At 42.8% G+C, this 25,669-nt stretch overlaps 1 protein-coding gene across 2 annotated transcripts in view; it reads right to left on the minus strand.

Annotated features, from left to right (window-relative positions):
• MAP1A (microtubule associated protein 1A) overlaps positions 1-21,315 on the minus strand; it is a 59,510-nt gene extending 38,195 nt beyond the window's left edge. Inside the window, exons 1-2 of one of the 2 annotated variants that reach the window (XM_027745396.2) lie at positions 21,210-21,315; positions 16,581-16,682 (exon numbers count right to left, since the gene is read on the minus strand). Coding sequence is in view for 1 of the 2 variants with exons in the window: in XM_027745397.2 (XP_027601198.2) it covers positions 16,418-16,439 (22 nt within the window). In the remaining variant the exon portion in view is untranslated. Of the gene's footprint in view, positions 1-16,417; positions 16,455-16,580; positions 16,683-21,209 lie in introns of those variants that run through there. The other variant, XM_027745397.2, reaches the window with a different exon arrangement.
• Between the last annotated feature and the right edge of the window lie 4,354 nt (positions 21,316-25,669).

Here is a 25,669-nt window from a genome sequence, read left to right on the forward strand (position 1 = left end):
GCTTCACTACATCTGTCATGTCCCAGACTTCTGCCTGACAGTTCTAACACTCAGTGACACCAGCAACTTGCTGATGCCAGTCAGTCAGCTGTGGTGACTGGGAACTCCTCCTAGTGGGCTAGAATGTGCCCCACACAGATCTGGAGCATGTTTCTTCTAACAGTGGTGCTGGTAAGAACCTCCTTCACCATGGTAAAAAACAGCATCAGGATAACATCTGCCAGCATCCACTGAGAACACAAATTCAACGTTAATCTTAGTGGTGCCCAGGTCCCTCCAAGTCCTTTTAAAAAGTGTTGCATGTTCCAGGTTGGCTTTTTTTTTCTTTGGTAGCCTGAAGACATTTATGTCAATCCTTAATATAATAAGTGTGGAATAGCATATTCAATCTAGATTTAGAAAAAGTTTTAGCCACCAGTCAGCAAAAGCTTACTGATTTCCATGAAGTCACAGAAGAGCATATATATTGTAGTGTACTCCCTGTACGATACTACCCCTGCACATGACACAAGTGGACTGGTTCCTCCCTAATTGCTTTTTTCCCCAGACATATACAGGCTGTATTTGCCCCTCTCCTATCCCCTTAAAATGAATACATTACCTTTGCTGTCCATGCTTCCACCGTCCTCTGCTCGTCATCCCTTCAGATTCGTTTTCTCATCCCCTGTGCATCACAACAGACATTCTTCAAAACAGGGTCATTGTCATCACCCATTGTGCTTGTCATCCCACTATAACCAGTATAACACAAGCTGGAGAGATTTGCACAGTCAAAGTGAATAAGGAGTCAAAAGTAAACAGCCAAGTAAACAGGTAAGGATGCAGATGACTGCAAGCCAAACATGCAGTCCCCATGCTTAAAGATGCACAAGGTGAGGAAAGGATATCACCTAGAAGGTACTGCTATGCAGCAGTGCTGAAGACAAAGCAGGAGGATGTATTTGTTACTCCTGCTTCATACAAACCAGGCTTCTTAATATTCAACATCATCCACTTCACTGCCCAGGTGGTAGCCCAGGGACAATTTCATCCCTTGGGCAGTTCTTTGGGACTTTCCAAATAAACCCACAACACTGAGACATGTCTGTCACTTCAGAGAGCAGTGCCACTGGTGCAGGTAGGGAGGGAGGGGGGTAACATAGCCTTGGTCTAGAATTGATCTATGTTGGAAATTGCACTGCCACTAGTAGATTTTTCAGAGCACTCCAGGATGACAGCTCACACTGCACTCACAGGAAGGGCACACATCTCAGGCCATTTCATACAGTGACATACAACTCTGCAGCCTTTTCCTCTTCTACACCCATCGCAACAGTGACCAAATTTCGCCCCTAGCAGGATATTTAGAGCAGGAAGATCTCCTTCTGTATTTTTTTATATTGATACAGTCTATTTCAAGCCACAAAATAAGATTTTACTGTCTAATTAGGACATTTCCTGATATTAGTAATTGTTCCAAAATCTGTTCCTGTTAACAGTCATACAGTACACTTTTAAGCATGAACTAGTCTGATGCCCGTAACTGGGTTAAAAGCTTTTGAATATACAAACAGGCCAATTTATCTTCCTCCATGATCTTGTTTTATACGGAAACGACATCGTTTCATTAATATTGTGGCATGCTCTTATTTTGTTTGCCTCAAAATCTTTTTTATGCCATAAAAATTCAGCGTCTTCCAATTGCTGTTGAGAATTGACATCAGAAATAGCTATCTCTATGAAATTAATGCCTGAAGGCTGATGCATCTATTATCTCTAATTTACCTCTCACTTTCCACTCTTGGTTACATGTTCAGGCCACAGCAAACTGGAATGCATCTTTTTGTACTTTGCAAGTGTTTTTTAACAAAGAAAAGTCACTGATGAGGTATAGTGGTTTTCACAAAGCACAGTTCTTTGGTATATGTGTACTGCTTGACCAGTAAGACACTTTTCAAACCTGAAGAGGTTCTTAAAGCAGCTGCTGCCTTTACCCCACACCTGTTATAGAAGGGGCCTAAGAAGCCTCCTGCACGCATGTTCTTTGAGGCAGCCCTCCTGCCTTCATGAGCAGCTAATAGTTGCAGATAATCTCTTTTTAGCTTGTGAAGAAAACAACAAACTATCATTTAACAAAAAGTTTAAAAATAGTCATCAAAAGCAGAAGAAAAAGGGCACTAACAAGGAAGGCGCTCACCAATCTTCAAGGCTCTTCCAGCTCCTAAAAAGAGGGCACTGAGCTTCTAGTTTCAACTTCCACCTTTCTAAAGCCATGGAGACCTACAGAGCTATGATCAGGAACACTTCCGTTTCTTCAGTCCGTCAGGAAATCAGGAGATTTGTCTCGCAGTTACAGGACCTCACAGAACAGGCACCAGAGCCAGTACTGAGGTGAGGCTCGTTGATGTTCAATTCCAAACACCATTCAAACATGGAAATAAAGACACTATTATTCTCTGATGCAAGGATAGATTTATTTCAGCTACTGAATTAGAAAAGAGAGGTGGAGCTTTTCCCACTTATGCTAAAAAAACCCAAAACACTTTTGTCCATCTTGTCAAACAGACAACAGTCACCAAATCACTATGGTTTGAAACAAAGATCCCGTCTTTTGGCTGAAGAATTCTGTTCCCTGTCCACATGGCTTTGAAAAGGCCTCAAAGCATCCTGTGATGTTAAGAGTAGTTCCTTTCTGACTAGGATATGGAATTAAATATGGAATTAAATTGTTAACAATGTGAACACTTATTTCATCACTGCACACCTGAGTCAGTATCACATTGTCAGGAATGTTCTGGATCATAAATTTTAAGAAGCTATAGACAGGCTCTTCCCTCAGGCTAGCATAAATATGAAGCCTCTTCTTAAAATGTTTTTCTGTTATTTTCAAAGCTTAGGGTGGAGCCAGGGACACATCTCCATGTTTTTCTCTACTGTGATGTTTAAAACATTTTTATACGAGTGAAGGCTGTGTCTTTATGAAGTATGAGATCTCCAAAACTATAACTAAAGCATAAGACTTACAATGACTCTAGAGGTCATGCTTCTCTGAACTGCCCACTGTCTTAAGCTCAAATACATTTGATTTTCTTCACAACTTTAGGCCAAAGGCTTTAATAAGAGAAGAAATTCTAATGAAGAGTATACTATCTTCTGAAAAGTCTTGGGACAAAGAATAACCATGGTCTGACCCAGCCTGAGCAGCCCAGGTATTAAATTTGAGTTAAATATATTTATTTCCCCACACTTCTGTGTGAAAAGCAGAGTTCTGAACGGCACAGACTCGAACCTCTCCGTTAGTATGCATGCCAGCTTCTGAGTTCTCCTTGCACACGGCTCTGACCACTGCACACAGGACAGAGAAAAACTGCTGAGAAGAACAAGGATTTATTTGCATTTGTCCTCTTGGAAGACTTTTTTGCTTTGACTATCCAGTTACTGACTTCCACAGGTTATCTGCTTTCAGTCAACCAAAAGAACCAATGACTTGTTCAAGTCTTAGGCAAATCACTTCTAAAATCCTCTTGACTATCTTCATTTCTGTCTAGGTACAGCAATTTTTACTCTTTTCTACAGGCTTTACTAGGATGTTTCTAAAGGATACTTGTTTTTGCTGAGTACTGCATCTTTCTCTGCAACTGTTTAGTGAGGCTTCCCTACTTCCTATCTCCTTTCTTATTTACAGATATCTGTATCTTTTTAATCTCTCTGGTTTCTTAAATTCTGACTAAATGTTTGTTTCATATTTTATCAAGTTTTCTTATTTTTAAATAACCATTTCTGAAATGCAGTGACAACCCTTTGGTTGTCTGTATACTTCTATTTAAAGGAACCTTTGATCTCTAAATTAGTTTATTCTTTCAGCTGCTTTGCAGGTCCAATACAGTTACATATTTAGGCTCCTCTTCCTTAATTTGAGAATTATATTTTCATCTTTATAATGCCCAAGGAGTGATTATCATCTGAGCTATTGAGAATTAGCAGCTCTAATGTGGAATTTTTGCAAGTTTAAAGGTGGATAGCCCAAGTCATCCATTCCATTTATTTTTGTATCATTTTCTTCACTAAATAAGGTTTTATTTTTGTGGTAATAGCATCCCTAATGCAGGTCCACAGAGACTGTCAGCAACTGCTACCAGCCTCTTTTCCAATTCCTACTTTAAACAAATTCATGAACCCTGTGAGTTTTCTGCGCCAACATTCTGGTCCCTCTTGTCCCAGAAAATAAGGTTTTAAAAATGGTGATCCTAATTTAACTCAGCAACTGAAAAGCTTCAGGGAAAATGATGGAAGACGACCTGTCTAGAACTCTCGGTGGAAAGGATAAAGAGGTTTATAAATCAAGGCTGTGAAAGTGGAGCAAACATGAGCAGTACTAAAAAGCCAGAAGGAACACAAAGAGAAGGACTGAGGCAAATACCAGAGCACACTGAGAACAGCAGTGTGTCTCTGTACGAGTGCAGCACGACTCCTTAGCACTCAGAAGAGTGGCAATGAGGGAAGAGGACCAGGATCAAATCACAGTGATTTCCCAGTGACACTGGGATAAAACCCTAGTGTTTTCCTAATTACGCCAAGTTCAAGGAAAGTCTTCTTCAAAAATGTTTCCAAGAAGCAGCATACATCTACCTGAAGAGAAACCCGTGCCTTCTACCAGCGCTGGAGTTGGCTGTACTTCTCAGCAGTCTGGGCCAGGGCCAGCACCCACACCCAAAGGCATGCACACACAGCAAAGTTTTCTATATCTCCCCACAGACACAGAGAGCAAAGGAGAAGGGATGAGCTAAGTCTGTCACTGAAAGAAAGTCGGGCAATCAAGGTAATGTGAGAGAAGCTACAAGAGCCAAAACCTGGTGCAAGATTCCTCTTCCTGCAGAGGGTGTTTTTAATTTTTTTCTTTCCAGACATGTCTAACTGCCTCAGATCAGAATCCTTCTCTGAAACAGACAGTCATCTCTTGTAAAAGGTACCAGTTGCCCCAAGAAGGGTTGGATTCCTGGAAACCTGCTGTTTTAACTGTCTCCAACGCCCGAAGGGAGGCACAAAGGCTGTTAACATTCTTACAGAGCACAGTGTCAGGCTAGAGGCACTGATTCAGCAGGTGCCCTGTCAGTTGTCCAGGCAGCAGATGCCATGCTGCTCTACAGACAGGGCACTGGTAGGACAGCTCGACAAAAATCACAGCAGTATCCTAGGAAAGAGGCAACAAGCTTCAGTGGCAACAGTGAAGATGATGCAAATAGCAGGCAGGAGCTAAGCCTGACAGAGAAAGGCCAGGAAGAAGGTAGAGTGGGATTTAGAATTAGCAGTGGCACAAGTAAAATTTCCAAGACACCATAAATTTGGGAAACTTGACAACACTCTGGATATACTGCCATGTTTACATGACTGGGTCAATGACTGTTGAGGACTTGCTTAAAAAAAAAAGGTACTTTTTTATTAACCCATACCAGGGGTTGATCAACATAACTGGTCTACTCTGGCCTCCAATCAGGAGGTCTGGAGACACCCCATCTATAACGCTGCTGCTGCTGCCTTTGAGAACGCACGCAGGATCACTCTCGAGGAGAAAAGACAATGCAGAAAGAACCGTGTCTTGCCGACACCACCTAAGGAGTCTTTCTGCTGTGCCTTTTGCAACTGCTCTTGTCTATCTCGTGTTGGCCTTTTTAGCCACCAGCGTGCTTGCAGCAAATGTGGGTAGAGCCCTCCCCAAATCTTCGTTCACGAAGCCCAGTCATGAATAAAACGTTAGTCCCTCCCAACTAGTGCTAGTAAATTGTGTGTATGTTTGGGATGTTATGGTTACTAGTTACTTTCTGCTTATAAGACCTGCTAGTCAAGAAAAATAAAAAATATGAGAAATAGGCAAATTTCTTTAAAGACAGATCAAACAGGACGACCATTTCAGGCACTATTCCTTCTTGGGTTTATGCTCTCCTGTATGATGAGATCAGCACTGCAGCACATGTTTTCCTGCAAGGATGTATCTCAGTTGAAACCAGAGAGGGAAACCAAATGGAGGAGGGGGGAGAAGGAAAAAAAAAAAAAAAAAAAAAAAAAATCAATAACCACTTTGAATTATTCATCCCCATGAAAGAGGAATAAAAATACAAGCAAATGCCATCTTCATAACAGTAATCCCAGGAGAATTTTCTTTATAGGAGTCTAACTGTCTACTGCAGGTTTTTCTACAGAATCATTAGAACTTGCTAGAATTTTAAAGGCAAAGAAGTAGGATTAGGTCAAACACAAACCATTGACTTACCTGAAGGCAAATTGCAAATAGCCATTACCAATTTCCACAATAGCTACTGTCAAAGTGAAGGCAGACAAAATCCAGAATAGGCCTCAGTTTACAAAAATCTGAATAAAACAAGTGGGGTCAGGTCATCTGAAAGAAATACATCATTGTCCTATTATGTTGTTCAGAGATCTTTTCCTTTTTGTTTTTTTGACTATCAGAAATTTAAGTCTCATCCAGCTCAACTATCCTAAAACGTTCTACAGATAAAGACCAATATCACTGGGGAAACCCCTACTGTTTTACATGGATTCAGAATGCATTCCACCAAAGCCATTTAACAAAGGTCTGAGAAGTCCAAAACATTGAGTTATTCCCAAGCTACTACCTCAAGGACAGCCCAGACTTAGTATTTCTTTTAAAAAGAAAACAAAGAAAAATATTCACATCTACCAGAACACAAAGTACTAAAGAAAACAAAACAACAAAATGTGCTTGTTTTACATTGTGTCCTGAAGAAAGGTCCAACCCTTCCCCAATGATCTCATCATTATTTTCCTTTTCTATCAAATTAAAGGGTTAATCTCTCAAGGTCCATTCAAAGAGATCATGACCCCTCAAATCACTCTGTATGACAGACAGTACAGCAGGACTGGCTCAGCTCAATGTACTCCCTCTGTCCTTGAAGGATAAAAGAGATTGTTCCAGGACAAACCCAGTTATTCTTTGCCTCTGTATGCACTTCAAGATTTTGAATTCCATGAACTGCCAACAACATTTAACCACAAGGTCTGGTTTTAGAAGCACGAGTAATAATTTAATGGGGCAAGTTTTAACTTTAGAAATCACGACTGTGGTGATTTCAACTCCAGGAGCTTTGAGCAAAGAAACTTGCAAAATTGGAAAGTTAGTTATCCATGGAGATAAAGTGCAAAAAACCGAGGAAAAACCTCACCAAGCATTATTTCTGTCTGTGTCATGTATAAGGACTAATTCTTAGTAGAAAATAACTGCATTGGTTTATTTCTAGTTGAATAATTATATCAACAGAGTCTGGTTTGTGAAGACTTACTCTCAAATAAGCATGTGTGCGTCGGGATTTCCCCCACTAGCATGGTACTGACAGCTTTGCCAGCAGCTCCCACACACATCAGTCCTAAGGGAGGATGGGAGAGGGAGCAGGTCGACCACAGCAGTGACCTGTACTGGCTCAGCTTTCCACTACAGCAGTCTCACTGCCCCTGCAGCAGAGGAGCCCCATATAGAACATCTATGGCAGAAAGCTTATTCTCTACCATTTCCCCCCATGACAGCAGGAATTCTTGGCTATGTTGAATATTTTCCTTTAATTAACATGTGTGCCTGTAGTACTCTGTTTAGGCACAGTCCTCTTCATAAATGACTCAGGTTCTGCACTCAAAGGGATACTGAGTAAGTTTGCTGATGATACTAAACTGAGAGGAGCTGTTGACTCCCTCGAAGGCAGGGAGGCCCTGCAGAGGAACCTTGCCAAATTAGAAGGCTGGGCAATCACCAGCCATATGAAGTTTAACAAGGACAAGTGCTGGATTCTGCAGCTAGGGTGAGGTGACCCTGGATGTACAGACAGACTGGGGAATGAGAGGCTGGAGAGCAGCTGTGGGAAGGGACCTGGGGGTCCTGGTCGATGGCAAGCTGGATATGAGTCAGCAGTGCCCCGGAAGCCAGGAAGGCCAACCGTGTCCTGGTGGGCATCAGGCAAAGCATCGCCAGGTGGGCAAGGGAGGTGATGGTCCCACTCTACTCTGCACTGGGACAGCCTCGCCTCAAGTCCTGGGGCCAGTTTTGGGCACCACAGTATAAGAAAGACCTAAAGCTGTTAAAGAACATCCAAAGAGGAGCTACAAAGATGGTGAGAGGCCTTGATGGGAAGCCATATGAGGAGGAGCTGAGGGCACTTGGTCTATTCAGCTGGAGGAGACTGAGGGCAGAGCTCATCAGGCTCTCAAAAGGGGAAGCAGAGGGGCAGGCACTGATCTCTTCACTCTTGTGACCCAAGGGAACAGTTGGAGCTGTGTCAAGGGAGGTTTAGGTTGGATATTAGGAAAAGGTTCTTCCCCCAGAGGGTAGTTGGGCACTGAACAAGTTCCACAGGGCAGTGGTCATGGTCCCAAGGCTGTCAGAGCTCAAGGAGCATTTGAACAACATTCTCAGGGACATGGTGGGACTGTTGGGGATGTCCTGTACAGGGACAGAAGTTGGACTTGATCTTTGTGGGTCCCTTCCAACTCAGGAGATTCTATGATAATTACCCATGGTTTATAACAGATCAATGATGCATTTAAATAAAAGAACACCTTACCTAAAAGACCTAAAAGTGTACAAAACACAAAAATCATGACACTTCCCCAAAAAACCCCACAAACAATACCTAAAACATGCATTTGGTTTAAAACAAAAACAGGAGACTGTGTTCAGGTAGTGAATTAAATTTTCTTTGCAGTGTTCTTCGTATTCCAAAGCTCAAGCTCAGGAATTGATCCATTTGTTCCACTACTGTTTCACACAGACCACCAGGATAAAGTAAAAAGTAAAAAAGAAAAGAAAAGAAAAAAGATTACAGAATTACAGATGGGTTAGGGATCTGGTGTGGATCCTCTGCAGTAACATGTGTCATAGCAAGAAATAAGGAAAAGCTGATTGCCTGTCCACACAATCCCCTAAAGCAGCAAGGCATTCCACTATACAGAAGAGAATGAAAATAAGTTGGTACTTCAAAAGCAACCTCTAGGCACAAGCCCTTACTGATCCCCATTAACTCCACTTTAGAATTCCTGATTTTCTAGCACAAGGAAAATCATAATTTCTCAGTATCAAGCAAAAAGCACATCATCTCAGATTACCAGGAAAGAAGCAACATCAGATCAGGAGGGGAAAATGGTGCCTCTGGTCTGAAATGTTAAATTCTTACAGGGGGGAAAAAAGAGGCACATGTTCCAGCAATGCCATAGTTAATAAAGCAAGGCAAAATCCTGGAACAGAGCCAGTCAGACTGTGGGACATCTGTTTTCTAAGGAGATAGGAATTATGGCATTAAAATTACAGTAGCACATGACAACAATTAATCTCAGTGCAAAATAGGATTAACAGGCGCTGTCCACACTGTTTTTCCACTCTTTTGAATATGGACTTAGAAGATTTTATTTCCCAAAATAGCAGCTCAGATTCTAGATGAGATCACTTCAGGAGTTCCGTTGGGTCCCACTGGCTGTGCAGGGTGCAGCAGAGCAGCAGCCGCAGCCTTGTCCTCTTTGCTGAGGGCCTGCCACCATTGCCAGGGTGCACAAGCACCTAGTGCTGATGGCATGGCCTGTTTCTCTGGCATCTGGCACATTAATACCACCCATTACTCTGCGCTGGAGCAGTGAGATAGGGCACATTTGCTGTCTGTGAGTGGCTTTCTACCCCATGAAGCCACCATGGGAAGTACAGCAGAACCTGACAGCCAAACCATGAGATTGCATTCGGTAACGGCTCAGCCTTGGTCCTCAGCCCCTGAACGACAGCAGCATGGAGCACCCAAAGCTACTAACCTGAGTGGAAGACTTGGGTAAACAGGAATTGAGAGCAGCTGATCACAGACTCAGTCCGTGAGCCCACACCAGTACCAGGGATTCTTTAAAAGCAAAGGAAGTGAGTTGGGGAGCTGCATTCACAGCACAGTAGAGGGAAACAGATCAAAAAAATCTGTCAGAAAATTATACACAGCTGCTGAAACTGTCACACGTTAAAGATTATTTTCCTACTTAATCCTTCTTCCCCTTGGCTCATCTTGTTTGCCTTAGCAAGGTCCAGTTGACAAGGACTGGAAAAGCCTATTCTAAGCCACTGCATTAGGGATACTAGAGAAAAGTGTGTAGAGCTATGGCAAAATAACGATACACAACACATTCACAAGGCTTTCCTTACCAAAATCTAGATGCGACTGATGCCAGAATCCTAGCAGCATTCACAACAAACCCCAAACCAAAAACAAACACCAAAAAAACCAAAACCCAAACCACCCAAGGCTTGTATTAACTTGTACTAAGTATCTCTAGCTCTAACACCTCTGCTAAACATGGAGCAACATGAAGACTCCAAAAGCAGCATGTATTAGAACTTGTCTTATTTGGGAGGTCCCTGTGTCACAGCAGCTGCTGTGCTTACAATGCACATGGCCACCAAGAGAATGCTGCCTTTGTCAAAAAGGCATATAAAAATATGTCACTGCAACACAAAAAAAAATAAAGCCAAACCCACAACTACCAACAACCCTCCCCCCTGCCCTTATTCTGTGTGCAACTACTGTGATGGACAACATGAAATAGTTACTGGAGCACGGTTTAAAGAACTGTTCTGCATCATACAGATCATCCATTAACCATTATAAAATTAACAGCTCTCAGTCACTGGACAAGATGGAGAAAATGTCTTCAACAGCCTTTGCTGGTTTTCTGCTGGCATTGAGTGGAAGCATATGTCCCCTCCCCCCCCCTTTTTTTTTTGTTCTTAATTGGCTCACTCAGAATTTTTGAACGCTTATTAAAAAAACAATGAACAGAGAATAAATCTACATCATCAACGTAAAGAAAACGCTCCTCTAGGCAAAAAAACCCCAAAAAACCCAACAAACCAACAGCAACAACAAAAAAAAAAACAACCAGAAGCATTAAAATGGGTTACATACTAAAAGATGGCAGGTGTCTTGCTGAGGAAAAAAATAAAATTAAAAAAACTTATATAAAGTTGATAAAAACCACACCTGCAACCCTTGAAATGCCCGAGTTGTCAGAAAAAATGCCGTCTTCACACTCAGATGCTGAACCCTAACTGTCATTCCAGCTTTCCATCAAGAGGCCCCAGCTTCCAGCCCCTGGGCCAGCCATGCACAGGTCTCAGTCCAGTTTTGTGGAAGCCAGCCAGATTCCAGATGCTGCTGAAGTCTGGAGTGCAGGTAGGAGGGTTTGCTTTGTGGTGATATCACTCAAGAACAAGAGTTAAGGATAAGAATTGGAAATCTTATAGTTTCAAGTATTACAAGAAATCATATAAGCACCGCACCATAAATAGGGCCCACAATTATAAAAAGGCAATAACACTGAGTATTCACTAAAATAAAGAATCCAATATTTTGCTAAAGTTCATAAATAATGGACCTTGTTCGCAGGTGATCAGTTTTTTCAATTCTTTAAAAGTTTCATGAACTCCATGAGGGAAAAAGATCTGGGAGAACAATGCGTGCTGTTGCTCCTTATGAAGATCATAAAGTGTTGTGTCTATCAATTCAGGTTTAGCATAGAAAACCAAAATGATTAAAATGTTCAAACAGTGGCATTATCATAATAGTCTCAAAAGGAACTCTCCAATTTAGGAAAAAAAATAAAATAGAAAAAAAGTCAAAGCTAGAAGATGGGGTCATTACCTCTCAAATGGTAGAAGCTAGGGAGCACCCAGGAAAGCTAGATCAAATAAAAATAGAAGAGGAATTTCTTCTCCAGATAGCAGTCAGTGAATTTCAGAAACATGCTGCTACACATGACTGTGGAGGCAGATAGCATTTGTAGAGTCTAGATTCAAGAGGAGTCAAACAGCTTTTACTAGAAGGAGTTGCTCATGGTCTGAACATCCCTCATTCTAGCATTGTGCATAGATAGGCAGGGACCTATAAGGGGGAAAGGGTAATCATTGGGGTTTGGTAGACCCCTGATCTGAACCAGTAAGGCATTTCCTTTGATCTTACTTGCTTTTAAAAAGTTGAACAGAATTTTCCCCTCGATATTCAGCAGAGAAGCTTAACAGAACCAGAGCAGCTGTGAAAAATCACTTCTTCCATAGGAATGATGCTTCCCATGAATAGATCTGTACGATTCATTGAAGCCTCAGCAATTTCAAATATACAATAAATACATACAGAAATGTGAGTTGCACAGGGTCAGTTTAAAGCTTACATGAATTTTAGGGCAAAAGAAGCACCATTTGCCCTTTCAGTCAGTAAAACCATTTGGGCAGAACAGCACAAAAGCAAGAAACTGTTGTTTGCTGAGCCTCTGCCCAGCTGAAGTGCAAAATAGCTTATTGGGGCTCTAGTTTCTTATCTTCCCCGTAACTTTTGGGTGCCATAGTGAGAACCACAGCACTCATGGCAGGAACAAAGGAACAGTCTGAAATACAAAAGGCAAACAGATTAAACCTGACAACTCCTTGGCCCAACAGGCTAAAGCAGGGTCAGTATGCTGGCATCAGATGTGTGAAATGCAGACCGGTGTTATTTGTCAAAGAGAACCCTGAGGATATGTAGTTCATATGTAGTCCAGAGAAGCTCTCTTACCATTAAAACATCTGCTAAAGATGGTAAAAGCAGCATTTTGAAATTAAGTTCTATATATGTGGTCTTTCATGTTTTCGCTTTTGTGCTATCTCTTGTTTTAAAACTAAGCTCTGCAGGTCAAATAGAGCCAAAAATATCCAGTAAATATTCCCGTTCTGTATTTGAAAGAAATAAAAATATATTTTAAAGACGATCAAATTTTAACAGTAATGGTGGTGGGAGATTGCAGCAATCAGACCAAGTAAATGCAAAAAGATAATTTCTGTACAAGATCCAAGATTGACTAAGAAGCTCTCAGGTTCCAATCTGAACTCCAGCACCCTGGCATTTAAGTCCTAGAAGACTGGAAAACCCATCAGCAGTAAAGATTCAAACAGAAATACTACATTAATGTCAATCAGCATGGCTTTACAGAAAATATGACCTTACTTCTTAATAAAAAACAAATAAGCTTGTCAAAATCTCAAAGGCTGTACTGATATAGTGCAATCATTATTTCATAAGGTATGTCATGTAAGTCTGCACTGTGATTCATGCTGCTCACTGTATCCATAGACAACCCGAAAAGGAGGAAAGAGCAGTGCTTGGGATTGTTGCAGCCACGTGTACCAACGAGAAACACGGGCTGCACTTACAGCATGGGAAACTCTATTTTAGGAGACTGCAATTGATGGGATCTTTAAGGTCATGCTCAGTGTGGTTACTATGAGAGTAAATACAGCCCTCAAACACATGAGGAAGAAGCACAGAAGCTGACAAATGCTCACTTTGGTATTTCTCTGGTCAGAAGTACGTTGGCAGACAAAAGATGTAGGACAGTTAATTGCTCAAGGACTGCAAATCACATCCAAAGTTCAAAGAATCATTGTTGCATCTGTGAAAAAAAAAAATAGTGCTAGCTACTGACTTTTTTGCTACCTGAACATGCAAATTAAGGATATAGCAGTCCTTTTATTAACAGCCAAGAGATGAATAAAATCCATCACTGAATGATCTATGTTACAGAAGTCTCTCTAGCAAGAGGCCACAGCTGTAAGGAACATACACTTTCACTGTAATTTAATTTTCACAAGCAACCGGTCTTTTGCCTCTTGTCTAAAACAGCTTTTGCTTGAACACACAACCTTATCATCTGTACTATCTAGAAGCTATGATTTGAATAAACAAGGCAGCTTTTTTTACTGTCATGCACTTGATACTGATCACTGAAGACTAACTAAGCAGTGCAGTGGAAAAAGCACATGGCATAAATTGACACTCCAAGCCATTCCACGTTCCAGGAAGATGAATCACTTGCACAAGTAAAAACATTGACCTATATTTGTTACTGTAAAAGGAAGATCAAATTCAGACTTTGAGACTAAGATGTGCACGGTGGGCTTGTGTATTTGCCTTTGCGCCCTATCAGATTTGTAACTTAATATCAACCTGGTTTGTGCCAGGAGTAAAACTCCCTGTCCTTTCACTGTTGCAAAGCTGAATTCACAGAAGCACAGAACAGCCCAGGTTGAAAGGGATCCTCAGAAGATAACCTGGTTCAACTTCTCATGGGAAAAGACACATAAATTGTATTATCTAGCACCCTGTCCAGTTACATCCTGAAAACCTCCAGTGATGAGGACTCTACCATGACCCTTGGGAGGTTTTTCCTGTGACTGATTGTTCTCACAGGAGGAAAAAAAAAATTTCCTACTGAATTGAATACTCTCCCAATGCAACTTGCAGTCTGCCCCTTGTGAAGGGAAAGCCTCCATCCTCTTTGTAGCCGCCTGTATGTTCCACACAGGCAGTAAAACAGATTCTTCTCCTGGTCTGAGTTAAAAGCCTTCTAGGAGTGCTCATCTAAAAAGGCAGCTGCCTTTAGGAACTATAATGTAACTTTGCCACATTCTCAGTGAGCTGTGGCAGACGTATCCTCAACTGGCACTAAATGTAAAACAAAGGCATCAGTAGGATGTGAAGGATGACTATTAGGTTGAACATGAAAGGCTTCAGAGCCTGAAGGTCATCTTCCTGCAAGGCAGCTAGTTATTAGACTCTTACACAAACCCTCATGGCTTTCAGCATAAAGCATTAAGTTTCCAAAGAAAAATGCAAGCTAATACTCAAAAGTGTTTAATAGTTCTCATAATCCTTTTACAGAGGCAAGAAAAGTATATATCAATGTTTCATTATTTCAAGAATTTGTTCCATCAAATTCAACCTGAATGGTATTTTTTTAATCACTTGATTTTCAATTATGTCATTAGCTATTTATAAAAAGTTTTTTGAAGGCCAACACAAAGTATAATTTGAAAGAAAAGATCACTGGGATGGCTGTTGAGCTATTTTAAATCCCCTAGTCAAACTAAAAGCAGCTTAAGTGGAGTTAAGTCTACCTCTAAGCACATCAGAATCAGGCGCAGCTGAGAGCTGGCTACACTTTTCCTTTCCCCAAAAATGTACTAGAGAAAAGAGATCCTGTGCAGAGCTAGCAGGAATGTGTAGTCCTACAGGAAACTCTGCAGATGTCCAATGATGGCAAGGGGCTCTGACGAAGAGTGGCAGCATGCCTAGTACCACGTTAAGCTGCAAGCCTCCAGTTCAGGACCAAGTCTCTACAGACAGTTTACATCAGAATTTCTGTTTACTACCCATCCTTCTCTCAGTAACTTCTACATACCAAAGCCCGGCCCCTAAATCTGTGGCCCATAGGCTTCCTTAAACAGACTTCAGGGACTTAGATTCCCAAAACATTTTTGCCTGGTACATTAAATCACTTACCTGTAAGTTTGCTGGTCTCTTTAAAGAGCTACAAGACATTTGAAAAGCAGAACTTCCCTTTGCAGAACTCCTCCCAGGTAGACACAAATCCTGTCTTTTATTATAGTTGCTGCTGATTTGCTCAATAGGCCTGATAGTTGGTTAACAGACTTGCAGTTCCTCAGATCCCTCATGGAACTGTCTTCATAGACTGGCAACAGGTTCATCACCCTTTGCTCCTCAGAAACCAAGCAAGGGAAGTGAATGGGATACACTTTGCTAATATTAATCCAGATATTTCAACTCTGACTTAGATGAATTCTTGGGCAAATGTTATACTCACAGTATCTTATTAGTGCTTTGGTCTATTTGTACCACAGGCCCTGTTACAGCTGCTTCAAACTGAGACATCTTCTGCTGAGTGTTTCAATTGATATGTTTCATACAGAGTATTTTAATCCCTAAATGCATACACATGCACACATTGCCTTGCAAGGAGGGCAACTTTTCATTCCCATGTTAAAGTCACAGGAGAGTTGAGACCTCTCAGTCAGTGGTACATTTGAGAAGAGTCCAGGTACTTTCTTTCACAGCTGTCCATTAGGAGAACAGCTTTCTCAACTGGAAAAATACATTCAGAAGCTTTGACAACAGTGTAAAACATACAGTGAGCTATAAGACAGTTTTATATAAAATAGATTTCACAACAGTGTCATCTGTGCTTACTATAGTAACTTAACATACATTACGTAAAAGTATTATAATCAGAGTTAAAGCTTTTATCAAGCTAGGTAAGCACACTTTCTAACTGCTAATGTGATTTTTTTATAATGCTCTTATTCATTGTTCTCAGAAAGGGAGATAGGCCTTCAAGAAGAGGAATTCAGAAAGTCATCTGACTACTCTTACATACTACTCGCATAGATAGTAAATAGCTAATGAAGTAAAACGATATTGTGCCACCTCAATAAAGTACAGAAGATGGACAGACGAATTCCGACTTACTGGTTTAATAGGTTTTTAAACAGCACATATTTCTATTCAACACCATTCTCTGTAATAAGATATGTAATTCTAAGTTAAATTCATTGCATCAAACATACCTTTAAGATGGTTCTTTAGCATTCAGTTCTGCAGAATCCTGGGCAAACAAGTCACTAATTGAATCACAATCAGTTTTATCCTGTTGTTGTTGGTTTTTTTGGGGTTTTTTTTCCCCAGATCCAACAGAAGTAAAAGTTAATGCCTATAAACCAGAAAGCTGACCTTTGACTTCGGAAGAAAACTGAGCCAGATGTCGGGTTACAAAGAGCCGCAGTTGCTGATTCAGGTCACAGTAGAGAGTATTAATGTTCCAGGAACGAATTCCTGGGGGAAAAAAAACAAACAACAAAACAGTGAGCTGTCATTTCATCTACTCCAGAAATGCAAACAGAGAAAAAGTTAACAGGACAGACAAGGACCAGTGATGCTCTTCTAGATGACCATACTTAGGATCAAGAAAGCCTTCAGAAGCAGAGGGGCTGTAAGTTGCTTACCTTCCATAAAACTTTTCTCCCTGAAGGACATGCAGTGAGAAAGTTTTCATTCAACTTGGGCTTCAGGCAAGGGAAGACAATAAGCTACAAGGAATGAGGCCAAATAAGTTACACTGCTGTCTAACCAAGCAAATACATAATGTTAGTTTTACATCTTCTGTGCTGTCCAGCATTGGTCACCTGTAGAGATGGGCTACTGGCTGGTTATGTTACTGACAGCTCAGACACCAGTTTCTCTGCTCTTATAGCCTGTGCATCCTCCAAGTCACAAAAGCTTCCCCACAACTGGCTCTGCCTAATCACTCCTTCAAAGCCCCTAATCCCACTGAGACCCTTTGAGTTTGCTCTTTAATCTATATAGTCTTTGCAAGCTAATTGCCTTCATATCACAGCAGGAAGCTGCGTCTGCTCCCAGAGCAAGTGGCACCAAGCCATACTGGGGAAGTCACCTTCAGACCTCAGTGTGAACAGTTGTACATTCTAGAAGACACCAAACACTACAGACCACAGATCTTCACATCCCAGTAGGGAAGAGCCTCTCCTAGATGGTGCAACACTACACTATGGCACCATGAACAAAACCAGGATATCAGCAAGAATCCCTACTCCAGCCTCTGGTGCTCATGCCTGCTGAAGTACAGATGTTGAAGGCCAGACTTCTAAGGTTAACTGAAATAAGAATTTCAGCCCCAGTACTTATTGATGGGGTCCTCCCTAAGAGTTCTTCCACCATCTCTCTTGCATAAAATGCAAAGTTCTATTGCCTCTGATATCTGCTTTCTTTCAAGGGACACGTGTTGATTTTTCATGCAGACATCATTCCCATTTACTGCAGTTCTAGTTTTCCAGGTTGTGCAACAGCTTCTGCTGGCCTCTGGCAGGACAGGATCCTCAAGGATACAAGCTCCAGCTTTCTACACATACGAAGAGAGAGAGTTCGTAATCATTGCATCACACAGGTCTCAGGGTCTGTAGCAGCTAAAGAAAACTTCGTGTTTGTTTCTTTTTCTGGTGACACCTGACACAGCAGACTAATAGAGCTTATTTGTTAGCTGACAGTCTGCTCTGCAGAATGCACAAAAAACCCTCCGTAAATCCTCTGAACTTAGGGAAAAAAACCAAAACAAAACAGGAAAAACAAACAAGACAAACAACCTACCAGCACCTTTCAGTTTGGACGCGGGATACAAACAAATGAAACATGTAATAAAAGATAGGGAGCAAGAGGGTGAACAAAATGTTTTTCTATGCTACACTCTTAGACAGCACAATTGTTTAAACAAATGTCCAGTATAAGAGCATCTTAATGCAGTACTGATGAACATTCTGACCTAGACAGGAAAAAGGTAGCACTCTGCAGGGCAAATCCTGCTGACTGTAGCTGCTGCGTCATTGTCATCGTGTCCTATTGCAGCAGTAAGTGCTATTTGAGGTACTGCTACATCTTCTAGGATGCAGAAAGAATAGATGCTCTTTCAGAGCAAGGAAAGGGAAGAGCGAAATTATTTCACTCACTGTTGTATTTATTCAACCTTTTTCCCCTACAGGTAGTCTGAGGTTACTTATAATCTCTCGCAGCTTGCCACAATTCCAGTTTATCACTCCATGGCACAGGAGTCAGAGCATTGTTGATTAGAATCCTCTGCCACGAGAGTGCAGACTATACTATAATAAGGTTTCTAAACGTTCAAGCTCTTTGCACGTGAAAAGCCTGGGTAAGGGACCATGTGACTCATCAGTTTTCCATCTCATTCCTTATGCCCTTGTGAATGTTTTATTTCCTGCTGAGGTAATTGGCTTAAAAGATTTGGCATTTCCTCCCAATACTAGACCTAGTCTTCCAGATATGGTTTCAAAATTAGACAAAAGTCACACAGGAACAGAAAAAAAGACCATTATTTATTAGACAGCATTTTGGAAAAAGCGTCATTCAAGCATCCCAAGGTTAAAGTCACAGCCTACAAAGCTCTACACCTGTAAAAAAGCAGGTTCTGTAACGTTCTATAGTCACTATTGCATTCTCCTGAACCAAGGTACAGAAAGAAGTCTGGATAAAACATACTTCTTGGATCAGTCGGGGCAAGAGATTTATAGACTGAAAAAATCTCTTTGAGTGCTGACTTTGTTGTTTGTTTGGGGGTTTTTGTGCAGACAGGGTGCCACAGCCAACAGAACAGACATAAAACAAACCCCAGCTTTTTCCTCCTTTGTATTCACTGCTCAGCAGCCTGTTCTACCCTCACACAACCCTCATGTGAGCCCCCTCTAGCACCTAACACTTAAGAAACAGGAATCATCATATGTGTGCCATTTCCACATTTCTTGAAGTCTCTGAATCAAGGGTACAGACATCTGCAAATCACAATAGTTTGACTAGACAGATCTCCAGACTCTGCTGCCATTTTAACCATTCTTGTTTTTCATTTCTTTCTTCCAATTTGCAAATCTTGGTCTATTTCAAGAAGAGGTCATTCTCCCATTTCGTAGTGGGGAAAACTCCTCTAATTTGCTGGAGGTCCTACTCCATGTCAGTGACAGAGGAAAGACTGAAAACCAGGTTTACAGCTCCCCAAATAGTTCACTTTTACTGTCAGTAAGTTACCAGTACTGCTGAAATGGCTCCCTCTCATGCAAATGAAAGAAGTGTTTGCACTTGGCAGAATTTCAGCAGGTTTCTAGTCAGTGAAGGCCAATGGGAGAATTTACTTCTCCTGTGGCAATTACAATTTATGTTGCAAATGGTTTTCTTTTTCCTCTGCAATGGGAATTTCCAGGTTATCAGCATATGACTGCAGAATCAGAGTGAAATCCACTAGTTTACAGTCTGATTTGTCGCTATTTCAAAGTTTCAGAGAATGGATAAGGGTGTAGGTTGGCACATCAGGTCAGTGAAGTGCCAAGTGAAGATGATCACCCTATTGTGCAGGAAGCAGTAGCCCCTTCAAAGAAGGTCTTTCAGAGGCCAAATTGTCATAATCTCATCTACCTCTACTGACTAAAGCCATCCCTTGGAAAAGGCATGAAACACCCCTCTTGAAGCAGCTGGTAAGTGGCCTGCCAGCAGAGACAGCTGGAAAATATGAAGTAGAGAAATTAGACAAGATGTGACATTTTTACACCCATCCCTCTCTTAAATTGCACTGTCCATCTGTTCCTCAGTACTGATGATGCTTGAGAGGAAAACAGTCACAGAAGTATCTCTAATAACATAATTTGGCCAACAGTTATAACTTATCCTTGGCATCTTTCAAATCAATGTGCCTTGGAAATGGGGAGCGGGGGGGAGAAGTGCCCACAGAAACAGAAGGCTGTGACCTTTTTTCTTGAAGATGTACTAACTGCTTATTGGAACAGGGATTCCCTTAAGGTCATGATGTAGATGAGCACCTATCCTTTCTCTTTTTGCTAGAAACTATCAGAAACTGCCGCAAAGGAAGAACTACCATCTCACCACCTCCTCCCTTAATTTTAAACAACACTGTATCTAATATACAAAGGCTAATTCATTGCTGAGGCCTCTGGGTGCTATCAGGATATGGATAACAAAGGAGCAAAATGTTATGACAGCCCTATCCTGCACTGTGTCACTCCTGAAGCATAGTGTGAGTGACATGCTATGTCGCTCCCTTACTCTGGTTCATGCAGTCGCCCTGTAGACAAGGAGAAGCCACATCACAACAGAGCCCTGTTCACAGCTGTCCCTGGTACCACAGGGAACAGTCCAACAAGACAATTCCTCCAAGAAGACAGAACTTTGGGGTAAGATGGAAACAAAATGCAATTCATCAACCCACTAATAAAACAGAGACGGAGGGGAAAAAGAACCATGAAATACCTTCAAGCTTTAAGACATTCAAAAACAGCGTTAACTGCGTGTCACTAAAGCAAATAAAGGAATGCTCAGGGGAGAAAAAAATTCTACAGCCGTGTCCTGCCTGGCTGTCCGCAGGTGCGGCCGGGTCGCTGCACCACGGAGGCCGCCTGCCGCCGCAGAGACCGGGCCCGCATTGCGCCGGGGGCCCGAGCCCCGCCCGACCCCGCGGGGCCCCGCCCGACGCCCGCGGCCTCCGCTCGACGCCCGCGGCCTCCGCCCCCGTCCCGCGGCCCCAGTAGCGCCTCGACCCTTCCCGCAGCCGCTGCCTGCGAGGCTCCACCCCTGCCGCCGTCCCTCCGGGAAGAGCGGGAACGAAGCCCTGCGGCGGGACGGTGGTACCGCAGGGCGGGGAGGGCACCGGCAGCTCCGCCTCGGCCCAGGCGGCAGCGGGAACGGCGCGGCAGGCGCGCATCCTCGCGCCGCTCGGGGGCAGGGGCCGCCCCCGCCTCGCCTCGGGCCCTCCGCCGCGCCTCCGCTGCTCACCGCGCTCCAGGGCCCCGCGCAGCGCGCCCCGCTCCGGCTCCGTCCCGATCTCCCCGATGACGGCGAGCAGCGCGTGCCGCCGCCCTCCCGGCAGCCGCGCCGCCGTGTCCATAGAGACCGGCCCGGCCGCCGTCTCCATGGCAACACTGCGGCCGCTGCTGCAGCGCGCGCTCACTGGCGCGCGGCTCTTAAAGCGCTCCGAGCCCCTCCCTGATTGGCCGAGCTGGCACGTGGGCCTGAGGTACTGCGGAGAGAGGGCGTGGCCGGCGCCCCAGCGCCCCGCCCCGGGCCCCAGCGCCCCGCCCCCGGGCCGCCCCCCGGACGGCCCCGGGGCCCCGCTGCTCGCACGGCCCGGCCCGGCCCGGCCCGGCCCTGTCACCCCCGCTCTGCCGGCCTGAGGCCGGTCGTGCCGGCACGGCGGCTGCCGGTGAGCTCCAGCCGGCGCTGGGGCGCGGGGTCTTGGTCCCTTCCGTCAGGATGGACAGAACGGCACAGCGGCAAGCTCGGATGCTCAGACCTTTGAAAGAAGGTGAAGTTGGTTTTGTTTTTAGTTTAGTTTAGAATTTAGTTACTTCAATAGAGAAATCCACGGAGATTTTTAAATGCCTGGTGTTGAGTTGCTGCAATACCCACAATAAATCATGAAAGCCATCAGTGCTGGAGATTCCAAGGCTTGGCAGCATCATTCACCTTCTCTCTCCTCCATTGCATGGCAGTGAGAAGGTCAGGACTTCATCGCTTCCTGGTGGTTCTTCCTGTTCAAATAAAGACAAGTGTGATGCTCTCCAGCAATAAGTGATGGGATTTCCTGGATTCCAGATACACAAGATGCAAGAACAATATGACCATTGCTAGCCACCAGTGCAAAACTGGTGAGAGCTGCTCATGGCTGTGCTGACAGGTCACGGTGCAAGCAATTCTTACTGTCTGGGCTGACTGGAGAGGCCCTAACTCAGGGCCCAAGTCCGTGTTGCTCACAATTCTGGCCAGCCAAGCTCCAAAGCAGTTCAATGCAGATGGCCTCAAGCTGAGACAGGGGAGATCCAGACTGGATATCAGAAAACTTTTTTTCACTGTTTGGGTGGTCAGGCATTGAAACAGGTTGCCCAGGGAAGTGGTGGAGTAATCATCCCTGGAGGTGTTCAAGAGCTGTTTGGATCTGGTGCGGGGTGATGTGGTTTTAGTGGCTTAGGGCTTACAGTGGCAGTGCCAGGTAGATGGTTGGACTGGATGATCTTGAAGGTCTCTTACAACCTTGATGATTCTGTGTTTCTATATGCAAAAGCTAAGCAACCTCAACGTATGAGACTTCTGCATGCTGAACAAGGGAGAGGCACCAGAAAGTAATTTCAGATTAAAAAACCCATGTCTTTTCTGACAGGAAAGCCAGCTATGGTAAAACAAGTCAGCAATAATGTGAAGCATTTCCTAAAACAGTGTCAGGCTTCTGCTCCTGCAGTCCACAAGATTTCCAGAGCTACAGTTTAGGAACTTGATGGGCAGATAAGTCCTGCCCTGTTTTGCTCCCTCATACACACCAAGCCTGCATTGAGGACATACTTGAAACCTCAGAAGGTTCTGACAGTCGACATTTTGGCAAGCACATGTGGACCTATAGCGTCACAGGACTCCAACAGAAGATAATCAGGAAATAAGACAACCACAGAAAGGGAGGAAAATACAGAATATTTATCTCTGCAGGCTACAATTGATGTTACTAGCTTAGGGAGTTTTCTCAAACTGAGATCTTAAAAGGTGCTCTAGCTCTCAACATAAATTAGGAGATGATGCAATAAGTCTTTTTCACATTAAATTGTAGTGACACCACTGGCTATGATCTTTATGAAATAGAGAATTAATGTATCAAAAGAGTTTAATTTATTTCTCTGTGTTGTAACCTAGATAGCAGCAACAATTTAGTTTGTCTTGGGGATTGCACTGATCAGGTAGATATGTAAATAAAACAATAAACCTGCAAATAAACAGCTAGTAGAAGTACCTTCTGTTTTCAGGTGATTCAGTCTTGCTGCTTATTTTTGACATGGTAGCTTTCCAGAGCTGCAGCTTTTCACTGCAGTGCAGAGATACTCCTCCAGCTGGCTTTCTGCCAAGTAGAAATGAAACAGGCGACATGCAAATTGGAGTGAAAGCTTAAAAAAAGAATATCCAAACACAGAGACTAGAATCTCTGGGGAAGACTTTCAATTAAAACATGAGTTCTGGTGGTGGGATCCATTTGCATTCTTCTGCTGTACCATCAGGTCATAGAACAATGGTATTTCTGTTGATTTCTGATGTGGATCAGAGCTGTCCGTGGTCACGGTAGAATTGCGGTAGAATAGGCTTGAGTCCTAGTGTGTGTGCGCTGCATAAGGCAGTGAAGTGAGGGATTTCCAGCCTATTAAGTTCCTCCTTTTCCCTGTAAATTCACACTCTGGAACCATATAATAGACCTGTATCGCAATTATGGTGTAAAATTCTGCTTTCATGCACTGCAGCAGTAGCTGGCACACCCATGAAATACCAAAATCTGACTGGGCTGATTACAGATATTAGAGGTCCTGACAAACATCACAGAAGAAGAGTGGCAAAAGGAGACTAAAGGATTACCTCAAACAATGGAGGATGATGAATCACAGGTAAATGATATCTGTAAAAATGGATTTAGAAAGTAGGATCAAAATAGCGTAAAAAGGAGTTTCATATCATGGGAAGAACAATCTACACAATTTCAGTTTCTCAGTCCTGTAGCCTGGGACGATGACTTCCTGTCCTCACCAGCTAAAAATATCCGTATGAATAAAAGTTCTAAATCATACTTAAATGGCAATTCTTCTTTGAAGCCAAGGTGATTTTTAATCAATTAAATATTAAATACAAAGTGGCCAGAATTCTTACATTTTTGTTTAATCTTTCCTCATAACTAAAGCCAGTCAAAAAAAATATAGCTGAAATGGTCAGGCAAAGCACAAGCATAAAAAAATGAGCACAAATGGAATATTACTAAGATTTTTTTTGCAGACTAAACTGTGTGGGTTGCCAGCAGCCTTACTGAGCAGTGCAAAGAAATAATAATGCAACACTCTCCACCATAACTGTGTATATGTCTTTCACAGCTTCCTCTGTTCAGGTAAAGCCATGCATTTGGCATTAACAAATTTGACCACCTGGACTGAGCTCCCAATTTTGTCCTACCCAGGTTCATGCAAAAGTATTGAACTGCAGAAAAACGAGACCGGAAGGACATCCCGGAGATAATCTAATCCAGCTTCCTATTTCAGACTAAGATCAACTATACCCCTTTGCTACTACTTTAAAAAAAAAAAAAAAGTCTTAAATGTTAGAGATTGCATAATTTTTAGAACTTCTTTAGCCTTTTTAAATATTTTGGCTTATTTATGTTTTGTCTTAATTTAAATCTACTTCAGTTCACAAAAACAAATTCACAGTTGTGTTCTAAGCTGTGAATATGAGAAACAAATTATTTGCCATCCCCTTTTTTCTCTCTGACAACTGTTAGGATAGCCAAATCCTTTGTAATCTTCTCAGTAGACGTAGGGTTTAGCTTAGGCCTTGCCAGTGCAGAGTACAGGAATTATTTTTGATCTTTAAATTTGATCTTTAAATCATCAAAGCTTTGTGTTTCTGTGGACTAGCTCTGATTAGCTTTAGTAAACAAAGCTTGCGGGAGCTGAAGGTCAGACATCTTGAATCTTGAATTTGTGGTCCTTCAAAGACATGTTGGAGTAAACAGAAAATATAGCAGGAATTAACAAGGACATTATAGCCTGAAAGTTGGAGACTCTCTGACTAAGGAAGAATTATAAGAGAACCAAAGAATGTGGACCAAATATTAGCCAATAAGGGATAGAATACTAATTAAATGAAGAGAATGGTGTAACTTAGAACCAATGCATGTTAATTTCTTTATTTGCTAAAATGTATAAATATGCGAAAAGTCTTGAAAGGAATATAGGTAGCTGGAATGATTCGCTACATATCTTTGGCCAGAATAAAGTAATGCCTGGCTCACTAACACAAGGCAGTGTTGGGAGGGTTTCATTTCTTCCCAGTGATTTTCGGTGACATATTCAAACTCGCTATTTTTTAGGCAAGAAGTCGAACGCTGCAAGACAACAACAGTGTCATAATTTGTGCGCAAGGCTTCTTCGATAACCGTTTAGTAATATAAACACAGGGAAATTAATGGGATTTCACTCCCCGGTTATATCCAGAAAAGGAGATACCCGGTGGTGGCTGTCCGGGATACGCGGTGCTCGGTCTGTGCCGGAGACCGCGCACGGAGCTATTTTGCACCTTTGATGAAAAGGCGGTCGGAAGGGCACCGCGAGGAACCCCCTGGCCCGCCCTGTGCGCCAGGAGGGCGACCGCTGCCTTCGCCCTCGAGCGAGCCCCGGCTCGGGCCGGGCGGAGGACACGAGGCTCTTTTGTCTCTCCTG

Source organism: Pipra filicauda, unplaced genomic scaffold, assembly GCF_003945595.2.
Source record: "Pipra filicauda isolate LSUMZ 115617 unplaced genomic scaffold, ASM394559v2 scaffold486_size446389_pilon, whole genome shotgun sequence".
NCBI classification, from domain to species: Eukaryota; Metazoa; Chordata; class Aves; order Passeriformes; family Pipridae; genus Pipra; species Pipra filicauda.